The 12,500-nt window shown below is 36.4% G+C and overlaps 1 protein-coding gene across 4 annotated transcripts in view; it reads right to left on the bottom strand.

Annotated features, from left to right (window-relative positions):
* LOC125037081 (nascent polypeptide-associated complex subunit alpha, muscle-specific form-like) overlaps window positions 1-12,500 on the bottom strand; it is a 44,544-nt gene that overhangs the window by 19,010 nt on the left and 13,034 nt on the right. For 2 of the 4 annotated variants that reach the window (XR_007115946.1, XM_047630071.1), the window contains one exon: window positions 11,566-11,600. The exons of the other annotated variants lie outside the window; for them this stretch is intronic. Coding sequence is in view for 1 of the 2 variants with exons in the window: in XM_047630071.1 (XP_047486027.1) it covers window positions 11,566-11,600 (35 nt within the window). In the remaining variant the exon portion in view is untranslated. The remainder of the gene's footprint in view (window positions 1-11,565; window positions 11,601-12,500) is intronic. 4 annotated transcript variants of the gene reach the window in all.

Raw genomic sequence — 12,500 nt, 5'->3', positions numbered from 1 at the left:
AACAGCTTGACTTTATCAAGATAAAAGAGGACAGAGGAACGCCTCCAGTGCCTATATGTTGGCCCTCTCTTCGCCGAGGAGCCACACCACACACACATTCTCACACACACTCACACACACGCGACACACGAACGCTCAGACACCAAGTAGGTCTGTAATCCGGCGGAAAAATGCCTTGGCACTTTTATGAACACGCTTAGACATTAAATGCTCAATGTTTTTTTTCAAGTTGTTAAGTTGGGTGACGTTCGAGGTGTGGGAAGGGGAAGGTCAGTTGACACAAAGAATTGAGGGAGAAAGGTAAGAAGAGAGAAAGAGATTTGAGGAAGAGGGAAAGTGAGAATAGATATCGGAAGAAAGTGATTCAGGTTTAAGAGAGAGAGAGAGAGAGAGAGAGAGAGAGAGAGAGAGAGAGAGAGAGAGAGAGAGAGAGAGAGAGAGAGAGAGAGAGAGAGAGAGAGAGAGACAGATAGAGAGAGAGAGACAGAGAGAGTTAGACAGAGAGACAAAGACAGACAAACAGATATGTCAACCAAGAGAAAGAGGACAGGGCAAGACTAGCAGATCAGAAAAGGAGCGGAAAGAGGAAGTCCCAATAGGCGGACGAGTGTGACGAAAGGCAGCGAAGGGAAGGCGGTCTCGTCTCCCAGCACCGACCTTGTTGTGGTTACGGGCCTCCCTAATGCCTCTCCCTTTCCCTTTTCCCTCATTTTCCTGTCTTTGTGTATTTCCTCCTCCCTTGTTCTCTTATCTCTCCGTTCGGGCACGATTCATATTTATTTCCTGTTTCTTTTATTCATTAGTTCTAGTAATAAGTATGTGAGTTTGTGTTTCTATGCGCAGATGTTGCCTGCGTTGGCAGGAGCGTATATATTCGTGTCGTCCCCATGCAATTTTAATGTTTACGAACCCTTTTCTTGTCTGAACACCACCGTGCAACAGAGAACAGGTTTCCTAAAGATAAAGTTAAATATTAAAGGGACTGTCACGTTGCGATTCTACATATCAATTCCCTCGAAAACACAGATAAACATGATAGCAATGGTGAATCTTTAACGTGATACCGATCATGGTCTATTTCCCTCTATCGAAATTCTATTTTTTTCCGTTTCTCTCACCGATGGATAGAGAAAAGCTTGAAACAGCGAGATGATTAGTGGAATCGAATGAAGGGATTATTGAAGCGGAAGTCCACCTTTATCCACACAGAAGAGAATAAAGATTTAAGATGTGGTATAATATTTTTTCTGTTCAAAGTCTGGCACGACTTTTATCCGACAGAATCGCTGCAGTAACTTAAATCTCTATTCAGTCGTATGTACAGAACACATTATCTTATTTGTGAAGGATATTTGTCAAATCTCGATGAATTTATCATCCACTTTGCATTCATAATGCGACTATTTGATCTATGCCACCCTAAAAGGTAAGTTTAGTTGCAAATAATATTACTTCTCCACACGTCCAATTTTAAGCAATTACTAGAAGATAAAACGTTTTCCTTCACTGTTAATATTGCAGAGCTATATTTTTATAACAAAAGCATAGTTTACGTCTCTCTCAGTAAGTTAAGATTTATGAGACACTCAAATAGACAGCTTTAAAGCAAATCGCATTTATTCACTCGGGAACATATATATGAATATTTTCTTAACGCATATATATTTTTTTAATATGTTATCTTTGCTTGACATAAACTGTTGCGTTCGGTAAATAACTTTGTTTACACATTCCTTAAAGGATTTTGAAGTGTTGAGAAATTGGTCAAGATTAATGAGGAACTTGTATATTGGCTGAAAGAGAGAAGGAATCAGCTGTTTTGTTCGACTTTTCAATTCTTTGTTAATTCTTGCTGAATACCTTTCGATTATGAATACAAATGAGGATTAGATGGGAGGGAAACTTTCAATAATATATGTAGGAAGTGGTTGAAGATTAACCGCTGGATCAGATTTTTGTTATATAATCTTCAAAATGTATAACCTATAAGTATGATATACACCTGGGTAATCACGGGTTATGAAAATCTCATAAACACAAATCAATCATACATTTTTTTAATGAAAAAAGAACAACGCAGGAATTTACAGCATGTCGATAGTTATCCAATTCTTAGTAACAACGACCTTGTGTTTAAGAAATACTAGTAAACTGAACAGGTGTTTGAGCACCTCCAGGAATACAGGTTATTTTATCGATCTATTTATTTATTTATCGTGTGTTCCCTTCCCACTTCTTTCTGTTTTTTATTTTCTTTTTTTTTTTGTCTCTCGCTGCTTCTGTTTGCCCGCCCGCCTTTGTGATTTTTTGTCTGTGAGTCTGTGTGTGTGTCTGTCTGTTTGATTGTCTACCTGTCTGTGTCTGTCTATCTAGCAGTTTACTCATCTCTCACTCTTTTTTTCTTTCGGTATATATATATATATATATATATATATATATATATCTCTGTGTGTGTGTGTTTGTGTGTGTGCGTGCATGTGTATGTGCGTGTGTGTTAAAAATAGACAGGGTACCCCCTCTTTTAGATATCTTGATAAATAAGAAACAGTAAATAATGATAAAAATGAATGTACTATCGTAATCTAGAAATCCGAATCATAACTGAATCATATAATATCAAAAAGGTAAGGTAAGAGACATTCATAAACACCTATGTAATTACTGTAATATAAGTTTGACATATGACATTGATTCAAATGGTCCTCAAAACTATTCTTACCGTCAATAAAACTGAAGTAAAAATAAATCAGTTCATCTTTCATTTAAGTTAATTTTAATCATCTGTTTTGTAATTTAATTCTTAAGCTGAGGGAGCCCGTGTCTAAACAGCGGCCATGGATGTAAATATACAGATAAAGACTGAATACTTTCTATGGATCATTTATAGTAACAGATACGTAATAATTTGCATATATATGATAACACTTTGGCAGGATGAGGTTAATTTCCGTTTGAAAAAAAACTAAAAAAAACAAGAAACGGAGTTTTCCTGACCTGGGTCAACGAGGATCTTATTGCTCATGCTATGAATACAAGGATGAGTTGATCAAGAAAGACGGCGGCAAGAAGGCTCAGAAGTCAATACTGAATCACATGTTATTGCAAAGAGATCTATGTAAAGGTATATAAAGAACATGAAACGAAAAACAAATATCCAACTTTTTCTCATAACGATCTAATAGTCTGCAGATATCTCTCCCACGCACCAGACACAAGAAGAAGCTTGCCATGTGTCATGAATCAAAAATCAAAGCTCGTCAGATTTGTGAAGCGAACGTCTTGCTGAGTCAACATGGCGGCGGCACATTTTTCACTTTTTTTTTTTTCTCTCTCTCTCTCGACAGGAAAAGACGCTACCGTATTGCAGCCTAAACATCCACGATCATTCGCCAAGTGCAAGGCAGGAACTTGCTCTCTCCGGGAAAAAAGTCTCGCTTGAGTGTCAATGAGCGAACGCTTTCAAAAATGGATATGATTATTTCTATTACTTTTAATTGTAAAAAAGGCAGAAGATAAGTTATTAAGAGGGGTCGGATGTGTAAGGGGAAAAATAATTTTCAATTGTTGTTTTCATCATTTCGGTAAATTATCACAGATGATATTCTGAAATTTTCTGGTGATGGCACTAATGCCTGACTAATGAATGTATATGAATAAAATCGTGTATTATGGTAAATTAATTGAACCGAACTGGATTCCAATACTCAACAACAACAAAGTAAAGAACTGCAAAAAAGAAAAAAAAAAAAAAAAAGGGACAGGATGAAAGAATCACGGCATGAAATATCATAATAAATAAATAAACAAGATAAAAAAGAATAATACTGGAAAAGAAATAAAGAATCTAAAAACTACCTCCCCCCTAAAAAAATTCAGACCGTCATTTACACTCTATAACGACCGTCCCCGCCCCCCCCCCAAAAAAAAAAAAATTCGCGATCGCTTCAAAATCGGCTGATCACCCCCCCCCACCCCCCCACCCGGCGGAGGTCACGTGATTGCCTGACATTTCGATATGGATCTCCGCGTCACCGAAGAGACGTCGATCGAATTCAATGGAAGGACAGAGGGAAAGCAGCTGACAGGGGACTTTTTTGTGGCGAAAGGATAAGCGGCGTTTTCTTCGGTGCTTCGACTGAGATGGATGTAAGCACAGACACGTATATATATATATATATATATATATATATATATATATACACATATATATATGTATATATATACATACATAAATATACAAACATATATTATATATATGCATACATATATATGTATATATATATATGTATGTGTCTGTACATACATACAAACATACAGGTATAGAGATATATACACATGTATATATATATATATATATATATATATATACGCACATATGTATATATATACACATACATATACATATATATATACACATACATACAAATAAAATACACACACTTACACACACTTACACACACACACACACACACACTAACACACACACACACACACACACACACACACACATATATATACACACACACTCAGACGCACACTTACGTGTATGTATATATCTATATATACATAAATAGGTATATCCATCTATATATATATACATACATATATATATATGTATATATATATATATATATATATATATATATATATATATATATACACACTACCACCCGCACACACTCGTCTCTACCAACACACAGCGATACAGGCTGACGGACCACGAACAGAATGAGGCAGCAGATATCCAGCTTGACGGACAGGCGGCGCGCTCAGCAGACAGGCAGAGAGATAAAGATCCATGAACAATGCATGAGCCGGTATTGCTTCCCCTCCCCAATCACAAACACGTTAATGTCACGTTTTCGTTGAGAGCAGAAGCATCGGTCACTAAAATAAATTGTTGACTCTTTGGTCGCGGTGAAGGTGATGTGTCAATTCGCTTCGGAACTTATTGTTGTGTCATTTTTTTTTTCGTGAAAATTCGTTCAGCAGATGTGAATTTAGTACGTAGAGGTGTATGCATATAAATTGAGGAAATTTAGAAAGGGAAAATAGAAGATTGAAAAAGAGAAAGTGAGAGGGAGAGGAAACAAGAAGAAAAAACACGTGTGTGTGTGTGTATTTACATTTGTAGTCATATATAGTTAGAATGATGGATAAAGTTAGAAAAATAAATAGATTGATAGGAGGTAGGAGGGTAGATACTTAGACAGATAGATAAATAGACAGGCAGATAGCTAGATTTATTTTTCAGAATCCGATAATCTGAATTGCTTTACTCAATAACCACTAAAACAAACAAAACAAACAAAAAACACGGACCTGAAACATAATTCTGGATTCTGTCAGTATAAGTCACACCTCTGTTTCTTTCTCCTCTCCTAATTCACTTTAAGCTCCCTCTCCCATGACACCCAAATCACAAAAATAGAGCACATTATGTTTACACAGGTTCGTATGCGCCTCCCTGACGAACCTGCACGAAATCTTATGCCTTTACATGACACCTCATGCCTTGACTTCTAAACTTTTTTTTTTTTTTTATGACCCAATAACATACCCTTAATAAAACTAATATTCATAAAACAACAGCATGTTTTTTTTTTTCATAAGCCGAGAATACGTCCTCTACAAAACTCCCTTTCTCTACAAATAAAACTAGCCTGTAAAAACCAACAACATGTCATTTACAAAATCACTTTTCACAAAACGGCAGCATGTTCTTTATATATATATATATATATATATATATATATATATATATATATATATATAATACACACACACACACACACAAATCTAATATTTACAAAGCAACTTGTTCTCTATAAACCTATTTTTCAGAAACCAACAACTTCCAAAAAACATAGTCCCCCTCTCTGTCTCTCTTCTAATTCTCGAGTTTCTTTGTTTGCTTCTTTCTTCTAACCCTCGAGTTTCTCCCCTGTTTACAGTAGTTCCGAATCTTGGGCTGAACTAACATACAATTCACACCCACGAGGCTACTCTGCTGATGTATGATTTCTCACGATACGGTACAATGTTAATGCTGACGGCACAGCAGACTAAAAATAAAATCTTTCAAAGTGATTTCTCTCTCTCTCTCTAAACACAAAATATCGATATTATTCATATACAAGATTTTTAGACATGATTCCCGATAAACATTTTACGGTTAAATCTTTCATAATGATTTCCTCTTTTAAATTCTACATTTCTGAAGTGATCAGCAAAATATATAGATACAAGACATGAAGCTATTCACATGGAGGATAAAAATACGACATTTTTTTCGTAGAATTGAAAGAAAAATAAATGATGCCAATGTGCCTAAACAGGAATAAACGCTGGCGAATCTCCCTTTCATATATATATATATATATATATATATATATATATATATATATTGGAAACAGCCACCCTAAGAAATGAGACTGGGTCGTAACGCTTCGAACTTGTCCAGAGTTTCTCATCAGACGACCCAAGATTCAGAATGGCATTATTTGGTCTGTTTCCGTTATATGTATACATGGGGTCGCTGTGTTTGTATTTGTTTTCATACACACCCACACATACACATATCCTCACAATGTGCTATATATGTGACATTTCTGAAAAGTTGCTTGCCCGGCTGTCGTTCAGTTTCACTCGTATAGAAAGAGGAGATAAATAGCTTTGGAGAAGGAAAATACTGCTTTTATTCACCGGCTCATTCAAATATTAATAAAATACTTCGTGCTTAGAAAGGAAATGACTGAACGTCCGCACCCACTACACAGGCACTGAATAATCTTAATCTTAAATCTCCACGGGTGATTCCGTCTAAGGTGGAACTGCTTGTGGACGATTTATTTAACAACCCATCTGTATATACAAGCCCATTCGCCTCATCTATTAGCATGCATTATTTAAACGCACTTTTTTTTTCCTCTCTCTCAATTTGCGCCGGCGGCCATCTTGCATGCACATTCACCTCGTCAATTATCACGTGATGCATGCTCATTCCTCATTCGCTATGCTGTTTAGACTCTCGCTATAAAGCTACACTGGTTCGTAAACTGTGGCACTGTTAATAACTCAAAAATGCAGTTTATGGCGTTTTTTTTTTTTTTTTTTTTTTTTGGTATTAATATAATTTAATATGATGAATTCTCCCCCAAATCGAAATGTCTGAAGGATGAGGCAGGTCGCGGAAAAAGAGGCCAAGTCAGATTTATTTCAAAACTTATCTTTTGTTGTCACTTTTTTCAGTGCAAATGTTTTGAAATGATATTCTAAAATGTATGATATTGCTAAAAAAAAAAAAAAAAAAAAAAAATACAAAACTTTCCCAAAACTATTAATGGAGAAAAGGTCCGTGTGAGCAAAGTAGTTTAGAGTCACGAAAACGAAGTACCAGAAGGTGAACCCAAAGAGTAACAAAGAAAAAAATAATTATACATGCATCGCCATTATTGGAACACGCGGATTTTTTTTTTTTAAAGTCACGTGATACATTTTGGGTTTCGATCCTAAAAAAAAAAAAAAACCCATAAAGGGGTCTGGAAAAAAACACATCTCTTCTCTTTAAGGAGAGACCATGCGACTTATCTATTCATCTCCAGCTCTCATTACCAACGTCCAGCCAGGCAGGTGATACACGCGGAGACAAACTCATTCCACGGATGATCAACAACTGCATGCCGTCTATAAATAGCGCATGAATAATTGATTCCCCCGCCACATGGCTAATCGCAATTAACACGAACGCAGCCCCCCCACCCTCCCCCTTCCCCCCAGACTATATATAGTTGACCGCTTGGAAACTTTCTGTCCCTCCATTCCATCCCGGAGCCTGGCGACCGGAGCGAGCTTAGGACACGTCACGGCTGCTCGGCCAATCACCGCGCGCCACGAGGGTCTGCCGGCGGGGCACGCGCGCGAATCCGCGAACGCTCCGCCGCCCGTTCGCCCAGCCGCCCGCGTGCCTCCGCCTGCATGCCGCCACGTTTTGCGAGCTCCAGAGGCAATGCGGAAAATGATTCGTGACGTTTCATCTAACTTGACTAGTGATGAGGGGATGGAACTACAAAAGAGTTCGAGGCGTAAAACTGGGTCTTGAATGATTAATGTTGCTGAATATGTCACGGGGGATTGGTAATTTTTCATTTCGAGATATTTGAGAATATGTATTTCTTACTGTAATAAATTCCATAAAACCAGCCTAAACAATATTTAAATCAACCACCAAATTAGAACTGAACCGATGATAAACATTGTGACATATTCAAGGACTGCATAAAGAATCTACCTCAATGTTGAAGCAATGACATACAAAATTACGCACGTTTTTTTCCCACATCAATTGTCTGAATATAAAGAATGATACAATATTTCCTTAGTCCACAAAAAATAAATAAATAAACAAGATTCATCACATATTTCACCACACTTCAAATTCCCATCAAAGTTCCAGTTGATATACAATAAGCAATAAACCTACCGCATTTGTATATATTATTACTATTATAGTTTTTTTGTTTTTTTTACAATGGATTTCTCTTTTCATCATCTCGCCATGCACCTCGCTATTATTTTCTTCATATCAATTTGACGCACTTTTTTTCCTTTGTAATGACGGGGACGATCGATCATGTCACGGTGAAATATCATGACCCCAGAACCGCTGCTGTTGCTCCTTTCCGAGTAAAAAAAAAAAAAAAAATATATAAAAAATAAAACAGCAAAACAAAACAAAACATTAGTCTGTCGCTGGAAATTCGAGAGGCAGGAATTTTTGTAGCTAAGAGTACGAGCTTATTTTTTATTTATTTCATTTATTTTTGCATGGACAAAAGCTAAAAACGAACCAATAGTCGATGTCCTTTACTTAACGATGACAAGCGACTAATCAGCGATGAAAGAGAGGAATGTGACAAGAGATGATTTATTAATAATATGTGCATTCATGCCGTTTACTCGGGAATGAATCTAGTAATAAAGTTTTTAGAACTGGATTACGTCAGAACCGGTTTCACCATTTCTCCAAGAAATGACATAAATAATGACAGAAAGAATAGAAAGAAAAGAATATGAGCGACAAATTCGCTTTTTAAAATATGCATAAATGAGGGAAAAAAAAAAACAAAAAAAAAACAGCCGGGCAAAAAGGGAAAATATGAAACAAGAACAATAAAAAACGAAAAACATTATAACCGATTACCACTGAATTGTTTTCCCCACGGACGCAAGTCCAGCGGCCATTCACTGTCTTTCGCCAGCTCCTGTCACTCAATAACTACCTTGTCTACTGCACGTGTGGGTTGGCTTCTCCCCCGCCTATTCTCTTTGCATTACCAATTAACTTTGCAATTTGCAAGCGTCTCTTATTGGGGGCCATCGTTTTGCGTCTTTCAGAGGGCGATAAGGCAGAATTATGTATTGGCAAAGTATTAGTAATGTCCCGCACATTCATGCATACGCATACAGACATAAACACACACATACACACGGACACACACACACACACACACACACACACACACACACACACACACACACACACACACACATATATATATATCTACATATACACACGCATATGTATATATGAATACATGAATGATTCAATTAAACATTATATATACACACATATATAAATGTGTGTTTATAGTACATTAGGAAAAAAACATACCGATGTAATAACCTAATATTCAGCATGTTGACCTTAGCTTAATGAGCGAGCACAGTATATCTTGGGCGTCGCCTCAAGAACGACTATTGGGCCACGGCTACCCCCCCCCCCCCCGGCAATAAACGCAGACACGCCCTTCCACGCTCTACCCCGAGAGGCGTGACAACACCCCGCCTCCTTCGCAAACATCCAGCGACGACGTTCAGCGAAATTCCTCCACGCGCCGCCACGCCCCCGGACGCGTTCCCGGCGTTCGGGGAAGTTCCATCGGTCCCGAGTTTTGTTATAATGTTTATTTATTTACGTTATTATTTTTTTTATTTTAGGGGGAACAATATGTTGTTGTTTTTCTCGGTAGATGTTACGGATGATTTGTGATGGTTTTAGGAATAATCTAACCCGAAAAATGTCTTTGTGCTCCCCCCAAATAAAACAACAATAACAACAAGATCAGGAAAACTGAAATCTTATCACATTGATATTTTGAGTTTTCATTTATGTATAATATATATATATATATATATATATATATATATATTTACACATATAGAGGGCCTATCTATACATATGTATGTGTGGATACATCCGTGCTTGTGTGTATAACTTGATAAGCCTTAACCACAGTCAAGGTCTAATCAAAACTTTATACTTCACTGTGTTTGCGAGTGCGTTCATTATTCAGCTTCTTATCATTTATCATTTTCCGCAGCCGAGATCCGTAAAATGTTCATTCGTCTTTTCGTTTCTTCATCTCCTGTTTGGCTCCTTGAACACAAATATTTTCCTTCTTCATTTCGTTATTAAATAATCGTTATATATATAGTGCCAGAAATGATTAACGAAATAGAAGAGAATAAAATAAAAGAAAAAAAGGAAAAAGTAAAGGAAATAAAATTAAAAAAAAAAGAAAAATGAAAAAGAAACGAAACAGAAAAAAAGAAAATGGAAAAAAAGGGAAAAAAAAAAGAGGAAAAAAAAAGAAGAAAAAAAAAATCGCGTGTTTCTCCCAACGACCGTTATAATTTTACCAACCCTCTTCACTGACACTTACTTGTCCTAGGTAAAGAGCACAAGATAAACCTATTCCCATACCACAGTACGCCTGTTAAAGCCTTGGGTCTATATTACGGCGAAGAAATCCACACTGACAGATATATATTGCAGCAATAACTCATTCACTATTATCCCTTTCGATTTGCTTTCAGGAGTATTTATCATGGCGAGACAGAAACAATCATTAATAAGGGCACGAAGATTTATCTGTGAGTCCTCAGACAAACGACGTAAATCACCCGCGGCAGATCTTCGTCTTGGAATTAGATATTTTCGAGTGTAAATGTCTTATTGCATGTACCGTTGGTGAGGATACACAAACACATTATATTACATTGTGTACATTCGTGGCGTGTGTGCAGACATACGCTTAAACACGTTCCTATGTAAGCACTCTATTGTTGTTTAAGTGTGTTCATCATAGGCCTAAGCCGACTGCTTGATGACGTCACTGCCCCTGGCATTCCGGCCGAACCAAGAGTGTCCAAACACGCCATTAATCATTGTGCATGATGGAAGGGTGCAAGCGCCGCGGGCGTGGGTTCGGGTCTCGTGCATTATAGATGGTTGGGTTATTGTGCCTGTTACTCGTCAATATTCCCAAAGCCACGTGGCTCTGCCCGCGTCTTCTCGGCCGCCCCCTCGTTCCCTCGCTCTCAGTGTCCTTCCCTGTCTTTACTCAATTTCAAAAAAAGAAAAAGAAAAAAAAAATATATATTTTTTTAGCTTGTGCTTTGGCGTTTGTCCAAAGGGCTTTTATAATTCTCCAGGTCTGTTTTTCATCCCCCGGGTCAGAGATCATCTTAACTCAGCCCAAGCTCATCTGCAGCCAGACTTACCAACAACCCTTACAGAACTGCGACACTGAACATGCCTGAAATTCGAAAGCAAATGCAAAAATCAGTCACAATCGCCTAGCCTTACTTAAGAGAACACGGCAGTTGGTTAAAGCACCTTAACCAATCAAGTGGGATGATATACACACATTATATGTATATATTCACACATATGTATATGCGTCTGTGTGCATATATAAATATACATATATCTATCTATATACACAAATATATAAATGCACATGTACACATGCATACATATATATATACACACATATGTATACACATTTACACATGCATACATATATGAATATATTTAGATGTAAATGTATCTCTGTCTGTCTGTGTGTGTATGAATTTACATATACATATACATTATATATATATATATATATATATATATATATATATATATATATATATTTGTATGCATGCATATGTCTATCTATCTATACATATATGTACATCTCAATATTAAACATATATATACACACATAAATATACATATACACACATCTACCTATGTCTATACATATAGATATAATACACACACACACATATATACATATGTATGTATGTATATACTCACATGTATACACACAACACAACACACGTCTATATATGTATATAGACACATGTATTCATATAAATATATATATATATATATATATATACATATATATACACGCATACACACACACAAACATATATACATGGATACATATAAATACACACACAAACACGCGCATACACAAACACAGATATATATATGCATCCATATAGATACACACACACATACATACATACATATATACATACATAGATACATACATATATTTATATATATAAATGTATATATATACACAAATATTTTGAACAAATGTATATGTATATATACATACATACAACCATATATGTAAACCTAAAGAAGTATATAT

The sequence above is a fragment of the Penaeus chinensis genome, chromosome 2, assembly GCF_019202785.1.
Source record: "Penaeus chinensis breed Huanghai No. 1 chromosome 2, ASM1920278v2, whole genome shotgun sequence".
Classification (NCBI taxonomy): Eukaryota; Metazoa; Arthropoda; class Malacostraca; order Decapoda; family Penaeidae; genus Penaeus; species Penaeus chinensis.
The sequence above is the reverse complement of the archived record's forward strand: the minus strand, read 5'-3'. Positions and strand labels throughout refer to the sequence as shown.